Raw genomic sequence first — 18,054 nt, 5'->3', positions numbered from 1 at the left:
AATAAGATTTGTTGTAAAAAGACACAGAACTGCTGTTATCTGTTTGACATCACGTATTACTTGCTTGCTTCATCCCTTTTCTCAGCAGGATCATCAGATACTGTGGCTGAGAACTCCCATATCCAGCGCCCTCCACTTTAAGGGCATGCGTGTAAAAGCAAACATCGTGTGAAGAGTTAACTCACCAGCTTCAGGGGTCAGGAGGCGTGTTTCAGGAGTGGTTGATCTGCAAGGGAAACAGGGGCTTTCTCGCTGGCTGCGAGGTTTCAATTGCAAATAGCAGCAGGCTCTATCTTTAAAGGGCCAGAGGATTTGCAGGGCCTTCTGGGCAGTCCGCCAAAGCCGTTCAGCACAAAGGCCACAAGTGTTGCGCCGCCTGGCAGCGTGTGAAGTGTCGCTGTTTTCAGCCCGTTAAAGTGCCTCGCTGACAGTTCGACCAGAACCACCGCAGCAACGGTGCAGCCACGGGACCACTGCCCGTCCTGTTGTGCGTCCAGTTGAGCGCATTCAGACTCCCGAGACCCACAGAGTAAAATTGCGCATTGCAGAGCGCAAGTTCAGACACCCCATCCACCCCCCTAAACACTCCCTCCCTCCACCACCCTAAACACTCCCTCCCTCCACCACCAGCGCACGGTTGGCTGCAGTGTGTACAACCTGCAAAATGCACTGCAGTTACTCACCCAGGCTACTCCGACAGCACCTCCCAAACCCATCACCAAGAGGACAAGGGCAGTGGATGCAGGGGAACTCCCCCACCTGCAGGTTCCCCTCCAAGACACACATCATCGTGACTTGGAAATTTAATCTCTGTTCCTTCACCGTCACTGGGTCTAAATCCCAGAACTCCCTCCCCAACGGCACTGCGGGAGCACCTTCACCAGAAGGGCTGCAGTGGTTCAAGAAGGAAGCTCACCCCCACCTTCTCAAGGAGTAAATAGGGATGGGCAATAAATGCTGGTCTTGCCAACAGGATGAATTTTAAAAAATAAAGCTGTGTTTACCAAGAATTGATGCACAGAGTAACCACACCTCACAAAACCAAACAAGAATTTGATAAAGGTGATACAACACAGGAGGAATTACTGAATGCTGAGAGCTCTAATAACCCTGTCCACATGCTTTAGCGCTGAGATCTAATTGGGATTGCAGCGTGTTCACAGGCTCTGGGAATTATTGCACTGAATTGTGGCGCAGTACATTATGCAATGCGTAAGTACAAGTGGCAATTGTCAGCGGTTTCCTGCCGTGAGTCACTATCAATCATTTTGAGGGCGTTGGCTCAATCAAATGTTGCCAATAATGTGATGAGATCATCAAGCTCTGAAGCTCACAGTTACATAGAACACAGAACAGTACAGCGCAGGAACAGGCCCTTCGGCCCACCATGTCTGTGCTGAACACGGTGCCAAATTAAACTAAGTCTCTCTTGCCTGCACATGATCCATATCCTTCCATTCCCTGCACACTCATGTGTCTGTCTAACAGCCTCTTAAACACCACTATCGTATCTGCCTCCACCACCACCCCTGGCAGCCCATTCCAGGCACTCACCACTCTCTCTGTGTAAAAGAACTTGCCCCGCACATCTCCTTTGAACTTACCCCCTCTCACCTTAAATGCATGTCCTCTAGTACTTGACATTTCTACCCTGGGATAAAGATTCTGACTGTCTACTCTATCTGTGCCTCTCATGATCTTATAAACTTCTATCAGGTCTCCCCTCAGCCTCTGACGCTCCTGAGAAAACAACCTGAGTTTGTCCAATCTCTCCTTATAGCTCATAACCTCTAATCCAGGCAACATCTTGGTAAACTTTTTCTGCATCCTCTCCAAAGCCTCCACATCCTTCCTGTAACAGGGCAACCAGAACTGCACACAATACTCCAAGTGCGGCCTAACCAAAGTTTTATACAGCTGTAACTTGACTTCCTGACTCTTATACTCAGCACCCCGAGTGAAGGCAAGCATGCCATACGCCTTCTGCACCACCCTACCTACCTGTGTGGCCACTTTCAGGGAGCTATGGTCCTGCCATTAACTGTATACTTTCCCCCTTACATTTGATCTCCCAAAGTGCAACACCTCACAGTAACCCGGATTAAACTCCAGCTGCCATGTCTCTGCCCATATCTGTAACTGATCTATATTCTGTTGTATCCCTTGACAACCTTCTACACTGTCTACAACTCCACCAATCTTTGTGTCATCTGCAAACTTACTAACCCACCCATCTATATTTACATCCAGGTCATATATCACAAACAACAGAGGTCCCGGCACCAATCCCTACGGAACGCCACTGGTCACAGACCTCCAGCCAAAATAATACCCCTCCACTACTACCCTCTGTCTTCCATGGTCTGAATCCAAACTACCAAGTCACTGTGGATCCCATGCATCTTAACCTTCTGGATCAGCCTACCATGAGGGACCTGGTCAAACACCTTACGAAATTTAAACCGAGCCCAAACTCTGTTCAGACCACTATGTGCACTGGCTGCACATTGTACTTTGAAACATAATGGAGCATTTGCTCTGCTATTGTCCAGCCCTCCATATGACTGTTGAAGCTCGTATCTGTTTAAGGCTGGCCCCGATCTTGCTGGAAGTTTGGAAAGTCCAGCGAGCCATGAGCTGGTGGCACAAGCCTCTCATTTCTCTGTCTACAAAGAAAGAGCAACCATGGAGTTATCGGCAACTGCATGAGCAAGAGCACTGATGCGACCAACAGAATGCCCCAGTAGTGGGTCTGGCATGGCTTGTCACCCTCTCTTGGACACCAATTATCCACGTGAAGAATGGGCAGGGCGCTAGGGGATGAGCGATGCCTGGGGAGATGTTCTCGCCATTTGAAGTCAGCATCTTTAAAAGAAAATTCTGAAGATACAGAACACTTGTGATGAAATAATCCTTCAATTCATTGATCGAGCTTCTTCTCCGAGCACTTCCTCCCATTTAATTTCCTGATGGAATATGCAACTAAGCACCACAGACTCCAAAATGCAATTAAGCAAAATGTCACTGCCACCAATCCTTACATCTCCCGTTGTTCAAATGTCACTGGCTGCTTCTTCAGGCAGCAACCCCTTGATTCGTTAACACCTAAAAAGTTTTTGGTGTTTGTTTAGCTCCATTTGAGGTTCTCCCGCAGGAGCTCAGTTAAACACCCTCTGAGAAATGGCACCCAAATTTACAGCAGAGGATCACAGACGATCTCTCCGGAAATGCCCACAACCAGATAGTTACCCTTCTCTTCTTCCTTTGAGTGTGTTACGCAGCACCCCATTGGACTGCCTCACTGGGATATCCCATCATTATCCCTTGAGGCTTCACTTTGTGACAAACCTGACTTAGATCAAAGCCACATACACAACACAGTAAAACGACGCTTCAAATTAGGGAGAGATTATCTCCCTGCATGCCAAAATAAAACAAGATGTCTGCTGAGAATCTCAGCCATTAGCATTATACTCATTGCAGTTTATAAGAGACAGGAAAATATTCACTGAATACTCAGTGTTTTACTAGAATTAAAAGACATTCCCGCGCAGTGACTGCATTGTAATTAAATCTGATCAGTGGTTTCAAAGTTCACTCAGCCTTACCCTGGTTTTGGTCCATCTTTGGCGAGATTGAAGACTTGTCTTGGGTTTAAGAGGTACTGGAACTTTCTTAAGACTCTGCAAACACACAGTGACAGATAATTAGCAGCCTCTCAGTACCTCAGCAATGGGCTTCAATAACACTTTTAGCTAATCTGATCACCATTGACTGAAAGGGTCTTGCCTGGGGGTCTTTTTCTGGTGGATTCCCTGTTTCTCTGAAGCATTGAGCATGTGGCATCCCTGAAATGAGATGGGATGAAATTCTGCATGCTCGCTCAGTTATTACTATTTTCTTGCTGTTTCTTGTCCCCATATCCCACAATTCCCTTAACATGCAGAAACCCATTGATCTCTGTGTTGAATGAACACAGCGACGGAGCCTCCACAGCCCTATGGGGTTGAGAATTCCAGGGATTCGCTGCCTAAGTGAAGAAATTTCTCCTCACCTCTGTCTTAAATGGCCGACATCTTATTCTGAGACTGTGACCCTCGTTCTAGATTCCTCAGCCAGGGGAATTATCCACCCTACATCTGCTCTGTTAAGCCTGCAAGAATTTTGTAAACTTCAATGAGACCACCTCTCATTCTTGTAACCTCCAGCAAATAGAAGCTCAGCCTACTGAATCTACCTTCATATGACAGACTCACCATCCCTGGAACCTGTCTGGGAAAACTTCACTGTGCCCCTCTCTATAACAAGTATAGAGGTTAAAAAAAAACTGTACACAATATTACAGGTGGTGTTTCACCAAGGCCCAATGATTGTAGTAAGATACCTTGACCCATGCCCTCTACCAATAAAGGCCACCATACCATCTGCCTGCTTCACCTGTATGTTGGCATTCAGAAACTGGTGTAGAAGGACATTCATGTCTCTTTGTATGTCAACATTTCCCAACCTCTCACCATTTAATAAATACTGAGCACTCCTGTGGATTGTATAAAATAAACAAGTCAAAGATTCATGCTTCATGCTGGCAACCAAGTCACGATTCTAACCAACAAGTCCAAAACAGAGCCAACCTCAGTGAAGACCAGTGTCAAGCAAGGTGTGTAAGCGCCCTGACACGTTCTTCAATCTTTCTTGTTGTAGCACTGTGCCTCGTCTCCAGCAAGCTTCCAGCTGGGGTAGAACAAATCTCCAGGACTAATCGGAAACTGTTCAACCTTCAGCATATCCGCCCCAGAACCAAGTTCACCCCAAAGGCATGCACATTAAATGGAAGCATCCAAGAGTCATACAGCACAAAAACAAACCCTTTGGCCCACCATGTCCATGCTGACATTAATTTTCTCATTAAATTATAGTAGCTGCATCAACAGCACACACTGACCAGGATGAGATGGTGTGCACACGTCAAACATGCGAGACTGCAGATGCTGGAATCTGGAGCAATAAACAATCTGCTGGAGGAACTCAGCGGGTCGAGCAGCGTCTGTGGGGGGGGGGGGGGGGAGGGAATTGTCCTGAGGCAGGGTTTCGACCCGAAACATCGACAATTCCTTTCCCCCAACAGATGCTGCCCGACCCGCTGAGTTCCTCCCGCAGCTTGTTTGTTGTCTCATTAATCCTGTGCTAATGTAAAATATAGATCCACACATTCAGGGGTTCTGAGATTAGGCTGCAGTGTGGCGGTTATTAACCCAGTTCAGTAAGAGCTCACAGGAAGGGATAAAGACTACAATAACTGTACAGAAAAGCATTCAAGAATAAAGAGGGCAGGCAGTGGACATGAAGGACAAAGATAAAATGGACACTTACATCATAACGAGAAATAGGAGCAGGAACAGGCCATTCGGACCTTTGTGTTTGTTTCACCATTCATCAAGATCATGACTGATCTTCTACCTAAACATCTTCCTGCTCTAACCTCATATCCCTCAATTCCTCTAACAGAAATTTATCGACTGCAGTTTCGAATCAATGACTCAGCCTCCACAGCCCTGCAGTGTAGAGAACACCCAAGATTCATCATCCTGTGTGAGCAGAAATCACGCCTTACTTCAGCCCCAAATGTCCCATCCCTTATTTTGTACCGTTGATCTGACACTGGGCAGTGAGCAGTGCAGGTTGTGGGGACTGTCCATCCATCTCGTCTTGCTGAAAGCAGTCAAGCTTTTCACATCTTGAGAGAGTCCGTGAGGCAATAATAGCTTCAACTCCAACTTAATGGCTTGGGTTTTATTGGCTCATTGAGTTTACCAGCCCAGACAGTTCAATGTTCCCTGGTATGCTAATATTCTGCAATACCTCTATACACCTCTATCATTTCTATTTGAGGTGAACCCAGTGGGTGCATGGTAAATCAGGGGTCTGGTTTACACTGCTTCTGATACTCTGTTCCAACAGACACAGTGTAAACCCAGTCATGGATTCGCCATGGGCCTGTTTCACACAGCTGACAAAGACCAGTTTTGTCTTCATGGTTTCCCAATGACTTTGAGCAGGGGGATGGAGGACATTGAAACAAGGTTTTGGTGCCACAGGGCAGTCACTCAACAGACAGAAGGGATAGAGTACGAGGCTAATTTTAATTCCATACACAGACCAGTGGAAGTTGAAATCCCATGGCTCTATGTAACGGTTAGCGTAACGCTATTACAGCACCAGTGACCCGGGTTAATTCCAGCCGCTGTCTGTAAGGAGTTTGTACGTTCTCCCCGTGTCTGCGTGGGTTTCCTCTGGGTGCTCCGGTTTCCTCCCACATTCCAAAGATGTACAGGTTAGGAAGTTGTGGGCATGTTATGTTGGCGCCGGAAGTGTGGTGACACTTGTGGGCTGCCCCCAGAACACTCTATGCAAATGATGTATTTCACTGTGTGTCTCGATGTACGTGTGACTAATAAAGGTATCTTAAAATCTTTATCCCACTTCAATTATGATGCAAACCTCAGGCGATAACATTAGCCACAGGACTCTGTAATGTCTGTGTAATCAAAGTCGGAGCCAGAGGGCAATTAAACGACCTGCAGGCCTTGAGCACTTCCAGTGGCCAGTGGAACACACTGACTGATCACCTGGAGGGTGTCTGTGTCCAGGAATGTGCCTACGCTCTGTGACAGGTCATCCACTCTGCCTGTGCAGGATGGTAGGGCGGTGGCTGAGGGAGGAGGGGGCGGTGATGGGGTGGGTAACAGTCAACCTCTTGAAGTCTACAAGAGACATCCTCTTCCTCCTGACCCCATGGAGATAGAGACCCTCTGGGCCTTGCTTCAGATGGCGATGGTTTAGCCGACCATCCTGCCCAGTTAAAGTGGCAATCTTATCCCCAGTGAAGAACTCGTCGTTGACAGGGAGGGAAGGGGTAGGTCAATCTCCACCACCTTCAGGGGCACTCTGACCTCATTACTGCCGAGTAGGAGATTGTAAAAACCTCTGGATGTGTGGTTCAGGTCACAAAAGGCAAAGGACCAGGTATAGGCAGGATTAGCTTAATTTGGTGTCATGCTCGGCACAGACATAGTGGGCCGAAGGGCCTGTTCTCGTGCTGTACTGTGCTGTGTTCTCAACGGTTCCTCATAATCTGGGGCTGTGGGCAGCCTCCTCAGCACCAGGCCTGTGAGTGAGCTCCAGCCATTAAGCTCAGTGCAAGGCAGATCCAAGCAGCTTTCTCCCCACTCTACCACCAGGGGTCTGGGGTAACTACGTGGGTGCTTTCCTTACCTCTCACCCTGCTTCCCTCCGCTTTTCGGGTTGACGAACACCAGCAAGGGATGAGTATGAGGCACCGGGATAATCTGTCAGTGAGCAGGAGAACAGGCAGCAATCAGTTTAAAGAGCAAAATGCTTTCACTTACAGCTTCCATTAGCATTCACTCAAGCCCACAAAGGCTCCCTTTATCAATAACAACTTGCGTTTATACAGCACCTTGAGCTTATTGAGCAGGACAGTTTAGCAAAACTATGATCACTTTGATCACTTTGCACTAAAATGGACTTTTTTCATTCTAATTGTGTTCTTTCTTGTAAAAACTGTGTTTAATTTATGTTTAATTTCTTGTGAATGCTCCTTATTGGTATTGGTTTATTATTGTCACTTGTACCGAGGTACAGTGAAAAACTTGTCTTGCATACCGATCCATTATGCCACTGCAAGTAAGCTTTTCATTGTACCTATGCGTACATGTACTTGTGCATATGACAATAAACTCGACTTTGATTCCACTTTGACTTTGAGCAGAACAAAGTATACTTTATATGGACATAATCGGAAAAAAAAAGTTACACCGAGCCACATATCAGGGCAGGTAACCAGAAGCCTAGGTTTGAAGGAGAATCTAAAAGGGGATGGAGAGGTGGAGAGGTTCAGGGAGGGAATTCTGGAGCTTAGCGCAGTTTCTAGCTGCCAGCGATGAAGCAATTAAAACTGAGGATGCTCGAGAGGCCTGCATCAGAGGAGCGTAGAGAGCCCAGAGTTCTCCAGGGCTGAAGGAGTCCACAGAGAGAAGGAGAGGCAAGGCCATGGGAGGACCTGAAGAGAAGGAAGAGGGATCAACACTGTCAACACTCCCTCCAACTCGGTGTGTTCCGAAGGCTGGGAAGTACTTTGCACTGGAGACACTGGAGACTGCAGATGCTGGAATCTGGAGCAACACACAAAAAGCTGGAAGAACTCAGCGGGTCGGGCAGCATCTGTGTGGGGAGAGGAACCGTCGAACCCAAAATGTTGACAATTCCTCCCCCCCACCCCCACCCACAGATGCTGCTTGACCCGCTGAATTCCTCCAGAAGATTGTTGCTCAAGCAATTGGTCAGTGATGGGAAGCTGCCAAGCCCTTGAGGAGATACTGGGAGAGAGTCAACACACCATCACATTCAGATCAGTGCCATGTGGTATCTGAGTCAGAGGGTAAGCCTTTGCAGACATCTTGTGAGGAGAGTGGTGGGGAATGGGAGGAGAAGGGGATTACCATTCTGGAGTAAGCTCCAGAAGTATCACTGTGCTAGGACTTTGATTATCTACATTGAGGCAATCAGTCCCTTTCATGTCAATCTGGAGACAACATTCAGGGCCACGTGTAGTGCAGATGTGCCACAGCTGGTGTGAGTATGACATTCCCTTGCCACAGTTTGGATCTTAATACCATCAGCCTGCCTCACACCCCACTGACCTTAATTGGGCCATCATACATGGGCTACCCAATGTGAGCTCTACCATGTATTTCCTGGAGCCCAATAGGGGAAAACTATGAATAACTAATAGAACAACTATGTGAAGGTGAGAGCAATTGTGTGGGCTGTCGTGATATACCACAGGGTTGGAAGGGCAAAAGGGTGAGAAACTGAGCAGCTCTCTGAAGAACTGCTGCCTCACAGCTCCAGAGACCTGGGTTCGATCCCGACCTCCGGTGCTGTCTGTGTGAAGTTTGCACATTCTCCCTGTGACCGTGTGGGTTTCCCCCGGGTGCTCTGATTTCCTCCCACATCCCAATGATGTGCAGCTCAGTGGGTTAATTGGCTGCTGTAAATTGTGCAGGTGAGTGGGAGAATTGATGCAAATATGAGAAGGATAGGAAAATTAGTGAGGGACTGGGACTGTTCTGTGAGCTGGAATACACTCGGTGGGCTGAATGGCCTCCTCCCATGTCATAAGGAGAAACAAAAATATGGAAAAACATAAAACCCTCCCGTGTGGCTGGAATGTCGGGTACATGCCAAGGGATGGTCTTGGTGGAACTCCCTGGTGTGATGCTCGGTGAATACCTACAGTACCTGGAGAACTTTCCCATCCACCGTTGTGATGGGATGCTCCCCATCAATTGATGAGTTGTCCTCTTCTTTCTTCTTCAGGCTGTTCTGCCTGTCCTTTATATCAAAAAGGAAAACAAAGTCTGGTGTAAGACAAGAGTTCATTATGTGCAAGAGAGTCATCTACCCCCTCCCAAATATGTCCTTGCGACTCTTCACACACCACCCAACCTCCCAGCCCCCTCTATAGGAGGATGTTGTCTGCTCTCCACTGGGCTCTCTCTGCAGTGAAGGACTGGATTTTGTGTTCAAAGGATGACGCCCACCGCTGACCCTAAAGAAAGCTGCCCGGCCATCCCTATCGCATGGATTTCTGTGTCAGCTGCTGCCAGCGGTCAGTTCGAGAGGATCCCTGGTGCCTAGTGACCATGATGTCAATGCGCTGGCCGAACACCCAATCACAGGGAAGAACTCTCGCAGAGCAGCAAATCAGGAAGGAAAAAAACATCAATTATAGCGAACTTAAATATTTGACAGAGCACATAATAAGGGTTGGAATGTAGAGAGAAGTAATGTGGAAATATCATAAATAAATTTTCTAAAATTTAAGTAATATTTAAAATCAATTGACTTTTGAAATATTTATTTGTGGGAGTGACAATCCACGCATTTTCAACTTGTTATTTTAAAATCTCAGTGATTGTGAGGTAGCAATTTCTGTTAGTTATATTAAAGCTCATGTGAACTCATGCAACAAAGCATAGCATCCGCATGGAATCTTACAGTGGGAACAGTTCACTGATTTCATTGATTATAGGATATCTTTATCTTTATTAGTCACACGTACATCGAAACACACAGTGAAATGCATCTTTTGTGTAGAGTGTTCTGGGGGCAGCCCGCAAGTGTCACCACGCTTCCGGTGCCAACACAGCATGCCCATAACTTCCTAACCCGTACGCCTTTGGAATGTGGGAGGAAACCGGAGCACCCGGAGGAAACCCACGCAGACACGGGAAGAACGTACAAACTCCTTACAAGCAGGGGTGGGAATTGAACTCGGGTCTCTGGCGCTGTAATAGTGTTACGCTAACCACTACACTACCGTGCCTGCCTGACTGTAAGGGAGTTGGCAAAACAGCAGAACCTGTGGAGGAACCGGCAGAGGCTTCTGGGTTTCCATGTTTAGGTGCGCAGAGAGGCACTCCAGAAGTTGCTGTCAATTTTGTGGTGTCATGATAGTGACTGCTGTAGCGTCACAACTGCGAAATACAGACCAATATGCCTAAGGTTGGTGAGTGATTAAAACAAGGACTGTAACACCATCAATGGCTGCCCATTTCTGTAGCGCCTTTGATGCTATCAGGGGTGGTGAGAATAAAGCTGGTCAAAGAGGTAAGTTTTATAAAGAGTCTTAAAGCAGGAAAGGGTAATAAAGAGAAGGGATTTCTGGAACTTTGGGTTCAGTGGCTGAAAACACTCAAACCAATGGTGGGCCGATGGGAGTTGGGGGGAAGTCTAAAAGCTGGAATTGGAAGGATACAGAGTTCTTCGAGAGGGTTGTAGGACGGGAGATTACAGCGATAGGGATGGACACAAGCTTGTACCACACTAAACTGCAGGGTATTGCAATAAGCTGCACTGTCTCTCTGCTTTTGTTGGATCCTAATGAAGTGTACAAGGCTCTAACCCAGATCATGGCTGTGACACTGCACGCTGGGAGCTCACTCTGACATGAAGGCCTAAGGCTGAGGTTAACAGGCACCATCCAAAGGCAAATCTGTCTTGGAGGACAGGACTGAAGGGAGCTTTGTTGAGGAGGAGAGTTATGGCGGAGGGGCTACCTGAGACAGCCATTCACGGCACAGCTCGAGGGAAGAGTTGGACTGAGAAGTCCAGGATTCCCTACATTTACACTGCAAGGAGCAGCTTTCCCCTCACTTCTTCCAACCAACTTCCCATAACCACTGAATTCCGTGTCTAAGGAAGCCCAGGTGGGACATTCTTTGTGCCTGGCTCCTCTCCCAATTCTCCAGCACCGTGACAACAAGGTGCCATTTGGTTATCCCTCAGAAGCCAAATACAATGAATGTGAGGTAAATATTTACCAGAACCACAGGATATATGGCAGAGGGTGGAAGCACGTGATCCTTAAGTGATCCACAGTCACATTCCTCCTTCTCCTGAGGCATACATTCGTTGTGGAGCTGTCGGTACAAGAGAGATGGTGTTACTGAGCTGTTCGCAACGGTGAGAAACCCAGGTGATTCAGGACTGTCCTATTGTCAAAAAAGCGACGCGGTCAATGGACAACTTAGAAACGCGACAAAAGATGAATTCAATGCCTTGCAGTGAACAACTGGAAGGTAGTTAACCAGAAAATAGCACCACGTTTAACGTAAAGTTCACGGTTCTCTCACAGGGCATTTGTTTCCATTGTCAGGGGTGGCTTCACAACCCCCCCCCCCCGCCGTCTTCGCGGTTCAAGGGCTCCCGAGCTCTCAAATCAGTAAGTGGGCAAAGCAGAGCGACAAGGAACTCTGGGAGCAGGTGAGGATTCAGAGAGCAGGATTACTGGAAATCCTCAGGATTGCGAAGGGTTCTGTGGCGCAGACATTGGAAAAAGAAAGGAGGCTTCTGTGGAGCATAAACACCTGTATGGATCTAATGGGACACATAGCTGAGGGGTGTGTTGTAAATATCACAGAACTCTATACAACATATCACAGAGTAAATCAGCACTGCATTAGAACGGGAGGTGGTGGAGTGTTCCTGCATTCTACTTACATAGAACAGCAACAGGTCACCCTGCCCCACAGGTCCATGCTAATGATTGTGCTCCATACAGGGTTCCTCCAGCCCATTCCATCAGCACACCCTTTTATTCCTTTCTCCCTCAGTTACTTGTCCACCCTCCCCTTAAATGGAGCAACAAACAATTTACTGGAGGAACTTAGCGGGTCAGGCAGCATCTGCAGGGGGGAAAGGAATTGTTGACGTTTAGGGTCGAAACCCTGCGTCAGCACCTGATGCAGGGTTTTGACCCGAATCGTTGACAAATCCTCTCTCCCCTCCACAGATGCTGCTCGACCCACTGACTTCCTCCAGCAGGCCATGTGTTGCTCCAGATTCCAGCATCTGCAGTCCCTTAAATGTACTGTATTTGTGCTTTTGCCTCAACCACTGCCAGTGATGCCACATTCTCACCACTCTGGCTCCTGAAATCCCTGCTGAACTTATTCATGACTGTTTTCTTTTAAAGTCCCTCAGTTATGAACTCTCCCTCAAGTGAAATCTTCTTCCTTTTCAAGCCCTTTTCTAATCAGGTCACCCCTTCAATCTACATCAAAACAAAACTGCAGATGCTGGAAACCTAAAATAAAAACAGAGGACGCTGGAAACACTCAGCAGGTCAGGCCGCATCTGTGGAGAGAGAAACTGAGTTAACGGTTCAGGTTGAAGACTCGTCCGTCAGTCTCCTCTTTTCTGGAGGCAAGAACCCCAGGCTGTTTGGTCTTTGCCAACTGATATAAACTCTCCATCTGGGTTCATGCTTGTTAATCTTCTTTGGATCATCTCCAGTGTCATGATATCCTTATAATATGGAGGCCAGCACTCCAAATCTGGTCTAATCAAGGTTCAATGAAAGTTTAACACAAGTGTTGCTTTTCAATTCCATTCATATTACTAAATGAACTGGGATTACTAAAACTGTAATAAAGTTGCTTGTTTTTATCAAAGTTTGTTGACTTTACCAAAGTTGTTAAACTGATTAGGAATACAGTGCAACATTAATTGATATGACCATAAAATTACAAATCCTACAAAAGTTATTGCTATGATTAATTAGCACCATGACTATAATTACAAATTCCTATTATATCACCAATAAGTGCTTGTATTACAGCAATTGCTAAAGTGATTTTTATTCCTAAGAGCTGCTGACTTTACTGTGTGTTAAACAATGACTGATCTCACAAAGAGGGACTCACGGTGTTGTGGCACCAGACACAGTGGACACCCGTCAGCCGTTGGAAACTCTTTATGGTTTTCTGGCAACTTCCGCAAGTAATGTTACAGTTCCCTTCAACCCACATGTGCTTCATGACCTGAACCGAGAAATGCAAAACACTTGAATAAAATTGAATCATTAGATGAATAATCCAGAATTAATATTGATGCAGTAACAGTGTCATCCTGGGATCAACCCAGACACTCTAACTCTCTGGATAGGCAAGGACAGTTAAGTCCCAACACCTCTCCCTCTGGAACCAACTCCTTACCAGAGAGAGTGGGCCTGATCTTTCTCTGGACTTAAAGAGAGGCTCGGAAGTGTGCTGTGACTTCCTGGGCTTCAACACGTCAAGGTGCAGTGGCCCTGCTCTTTTACACGGTCCAGTCACATCCTCAGTACAGACCTGTCTTGACCCATCACCAGATGGGCAATGGTCATGGGCAAGGTACATCAGCCACAGTAGGAGGCCAGAGAGTCTGCAGTGACAGCCGGCATGGACGGGGCCTTCTGACTACTGTCCAGAAAAGGAACAAAACCATTCACTGTGTTTGGATCAGGAGATCAAGTGTAATACATCCAGGTTTGCCGATGATACAAAGCTGAGTGGGAGTGGGAGTTGCAAGGAGGATGCAGAGAGGCTTCAGGGAGAGGAAGGAGACACAAGAGACTGCAGACACTGGAATCTGGAACCTCTCCTCTTCAGGGAGAGGGTTAAGTGAATGGGCGAGGACACAGCACTTGGAATATAAAGTGGAAAAGTGTGAGGGAGCAACACACAAAGCGGTGGAGGAACTCAGTGAGTCAGGCAGCGTCTATGGAGGGAAATGGAGAATTGATGTTTCAGGTTGAGACCCTTCATCTAGAGGTTCCTCCTGGAGGTCTGAGGCTGTCCACTTTGGTAGAAGAAATAGAAAGGTGTTTTGTTTTAAACGGTGTGAGATTGAAGGGTACTGGTGTTCAGAGGGACCTGGTTGTCCTTGTACACCAACCACCCACAGGCAATTGGGAACTCGAACGGTACGTTGGCCTTTAGTGCCCGAGGATTTGAGTGCAAGAGTAGAGACGTCTAGCTTCAATTATATTCTTCCTAGGCAGTCCCACGGGGTCGAGGAGGACTTGCTTCACCTCCAGTTCTGTGGGTCCTGAGGTGACTGGTGAGACCAAAGTGGGACCCACAGACTGTTCCACAGACGGGACAGGGGGTGTGTGAGGGGGTGGGTGGGTAGTTTGTGAGGTGGGCACTCCTTCCACCACTTACACAGGGTCTCCGTGTGCTCCCGATGCACGGACTCAAGGTTCCCAATCCCGTCCCGAATACACCTTCTCCACGTGGAGTGGTCATGGGCCAGAGATTCCCAGGAGCCAGTGGGGATGTTGCAGTTCTACAAGGAGACTTTGAGCTCATCCCTGAATCTTTTCCTCTGTCTACCTGGTGATCTCGTCCTGTGATGGAGCTCAGGATAGAGGGTCTGCTTCAGGATTCTGATGTTGAGCCTGTGAACCAACACAGTCAAATGAGTGTGACTGGACCCTCAGTCCTGGGACGGTGGCCTGGAAGAGGACACTGATGTTGGTTCACTGACCCTTCCAGTGACTTTGGAAGATTCTGTGGAGACAGTGTTAGTGGATCTCTCCAGTGCCTTGAGATGCCTTCGGTGGGTAGTCCAGGTCTCAGAAACATGGATCACTATGGCCCAGCAGACCAGGAGTTTTGTGCCAGGTCTGAGGTCTTGATCTTCAAATATCCTTTTCCTCGGTTGACCATAACTGTGCTAGTATATTGATGGCACTGGGGAATTTCATTGCTCATCTTCTCAGAGGTGGCTCCTGAGATATGGTTTTCCATGGTCTCACTGTGAATCTTTATTGAGAGGTTCAGCAGGGGCAGGTTAGGACCTTTAACATGTAAACATTGAATTAAGTCCCATCTTCTTGTACGCGTCGGTGAACAAGTCAATGCTGACTTGGAGCTCGGCCTCTGAGCACATGCAAACACACACATCATTGCAAACTGCAGTTTGACTACACTGAGGGTGACCTTGGCTCTGGAGTTCAGTGAGTACAAATTGATCAATTTCCCATTCGTTCTATAGATTAGTTCCTCTCCCACAGGATGTTTGTTGGAGGTGACGTGAAAGATTAAAACAGGAAAGATTGAGAAAAGTGTTGGGGCAATAATGCAGCTCTGTTTGACACCAGTCTTTACGAAGGTTAGTTCTGCTGTGGACTCTTTGGTTATGATCATGGCTTACATGTCATCACAGAGCAAACGTAAGATGGAGACAAATTTCTATCCACAGTCAAATTGTAGAAGGGTATTCCACAGTACCTCCTGACTGATGGAGTCAAAGGTTTCAGTGAGGTCAAAGAAGGTCACATATAATGGCTGCTGCTGCGCCCTGCATTTCTCTAGGAGTTGTCGTGCAGGGAAGATCATGTGTCTTTGGGTAGACAGAATCCACACTGTGACTTGGGGAGCAGCTCTTTGGCCATTGGGTGGAGGTGGTTGAGGAGGACCCTGCTGATGACTTTCCCTGCAGCAAACAGCAGGGAGACCCTCTGTAGTTACCACAATTGGATGTCTATTCTTGTAGGTGGCTGTGATTACGGCATTTCTGATTTCCCCTGGTATGCTCTTCTCTTCCCAGTTGTGGGCGATGAGATTGTGGATTCTTGACTGAAGCTCTTCACCTGAAGCTTTAGAATTTCAGTGGGGATACTATCTACTCCTGAGGCCTTGTTATTTTTCCATTTAGGATCTTGTTTTCCCAACTTATCAGTCAGGGGTGGCAACAAGGATGGCCCGAATAGGCTGCTGTGGGATGGAGAATAGGGTGCTCGTGTTAAGGAAAGAGTCACAGTTGAGGAAATCTTCGAAGTATTCCTTCCAGCAGATGTTGAATGCCTCTCTGTCTGACGGATTCCCTACCATTCTTGGTTCTCAGGGGGGTGGGGCGCTGGGGCCAGAGGTGGCCTGTACAGCGCTGAAGAAAGCCACACATATCATGGCGTCAGTTGAAATGGCTTTGCCCTCTCCATCCACCAGTTATTCTTTAGTTCCTGGTAAGACTGCATCTGGAGTATTCTGCATTGCTCTGATCTCCCTACCTAATGAAGGACAGACTTGCAACAGAGAGAGCGCAGCGAAAGTTCACTGGATCAATCCCCGGGACGGCAACTTGGTCACGTCAGGAGGGATTAAGCAGACTGATATGCTCTGAGCTTCGGAAGAATGGGAGGTGATCGCATCAAAGGCTACAAAATTCATACTGGGTCTGATAGGGTGGTTGCAGGGAGGGTGCTTCCCCCGGCTGAGGAGTCCAGAGCCAGGGGTCACAGTCTCTGAATAAGGGAGTCACAAGAGACTACAGATGGTGGGATCTGGAGCAACAAACAGAATGCTGGAGGAACTCAGCGGGTCAGGCAGTATCCGTGGAGGGAAATGAACAGTTGACGTATCGGGTCAAGACCCTTCAGCTGGACTCAAAGATAGAGGGGAGATGGTCAGTGTAAAGAGGTGGGGGGAAGGGGTGGGGCAAGAGCTGGCAGGTGATGGGTGGATCCAGGTGAGGAGGGGTGATAGGCAGATGGAGGAGGGGAGAGTGGGAATAGGTGACAGAGGGCTGCAGATGGTGGGATCTGACAGGAGAGGAAGGTGGGGCATGGAACCAAATAAGGGAGGTGGGGAGGGCAGGTGGGAACAGTGGGGGGAGGGGACCCAGTGGGAGGGGTGTGTGGGTGATGGGGGCTGGGGTGGGTGTGGGAGGAACTGGGGAGATCAGGAGGAGAGAGGAAAGGGACAGAGGGGGAGCAGGTTACCTGAAGTTGGAGAATTCAGTGTCCATGCCATCGGGGTGTAGACTCCCCAGGGGGAATATGAGGGACTGTTCCCCTAGTCTGTGTTTGGCCTCACCCTGGCAGTGGAGGAGGCCGAGGACAGGCAGGTCGGGGTGGGAATGGGGAGGGGAACTAAAATGGCTGCCACCGGGAGCTGCAGACGGCCACGGCGGACGGAGCGCAGGTGCTCGGTGAAGCAGTCACCCAGTCTGTTTCCGGTCTCACCGACGTAGGGGAGATCACATCGGGAGCACCAGATGCAATAAGTAACACTGGGGACATGTATGTGAATGACTTCCTCACCTGGAAGGGCTGTTTCAGGCCCTTTCATTGGTTTTCATTAGTTCTTTCTGACCAATTTGCACTTTGAGTTCATGAATCACTGGAAGGTGAGATGCCCTGCAGCCAGAAACCACCAAAGAGGGCAAAAGAAGCCGAGGGCTCGTGTTGAACGGGGCATTGCTTACCGGACCTAAGGAGAATGGGAAAGGTTGAGGGGGGTGGGGAGATCTTGATCATCAGGGTGGGGGCTGGGCAATCCCTCTCAGCTCCGTGTAGGGATGCCAGTGGGGTTGGTATCCTACACAAATTGGCCCTTCCATAAGATCAAGGCCTTTTACCTCAGCACCACTTTCCTCCACTAAGACTATATCCCAAGGTTGCCAAGGGAACCTTCTCCGTGACATTAATGGTTTGAGAAGCTGGGATATGTTTGCCTCAGGTATATAATCTGAAACTCCATAATCTGCAGCCCAATGCCCCAACCTCCTGGGAGTTCCCTCGGACTGTCCGTCTCTCTGTTCATCTCTTCGGATTTCCGGTTGGAGACGAGGAAGGGACCTGCCTGAGATGGAGGCAGCTCCGCTTCAGTTGCCCGCTTTGAAAACTTGCTCCGGCAAGGCCTG

General features: G+C 48.1%; 1 protein-coding gene across 1 annotated transcript in view; it reads right to left on the bottom strand.

Moving 5' to 3' along the window:
* Positions 1–18,054, bottom strand: part of LOC127566951 (diacylglycerol kinase beta-like) — a 122,650-nt gene that overhangs the window by 19,251 nt on the left and 85,345 nt on the right. The window contains exons 13-17 of the mRNA XM_052009513.1: positions 13,290–13,406; positions 11,406–11,504; positions 9,322–9,414; positions 7,273–7,346; positions 3,609–3,683 (exon numbers count right to left, since the gene is read on the bottom strand). Coding sequence (XP_051865473.1) covers positions 3,609–3,683; positions 7,273–7,346; positions 9,322–9,414; positions 11,406–11,504; positions 13,290–13,406 — 458 coding nt within the window. The remainder of the gene's footprint in view (positions 1–3,608; positions 3,684–7,272; positions 7,347–9,321; positions 9,415–11,405; positions 11,505–13,289; positions 13,407–18,054) is intronic.

Source organism: Pristis pectinata, chromosome X, assembly GCF_009764475.1.
Source record: "Pristis pectinata isolate sPriPec2 chromosome X, sPriPec2.1.pri, whole genome shotgun sequence".
Lineage (NCBI taxonomy): Eukaryota > Metazoa > Chordata > Chondrichthyes > Rhinopristiformes > Pristidae > Pristis > Pristis pectinata.
Note: the sequence above shows the minus strand (reverse complement) of the source record. Positions and strands in the feature narration are given on the sequence as shown.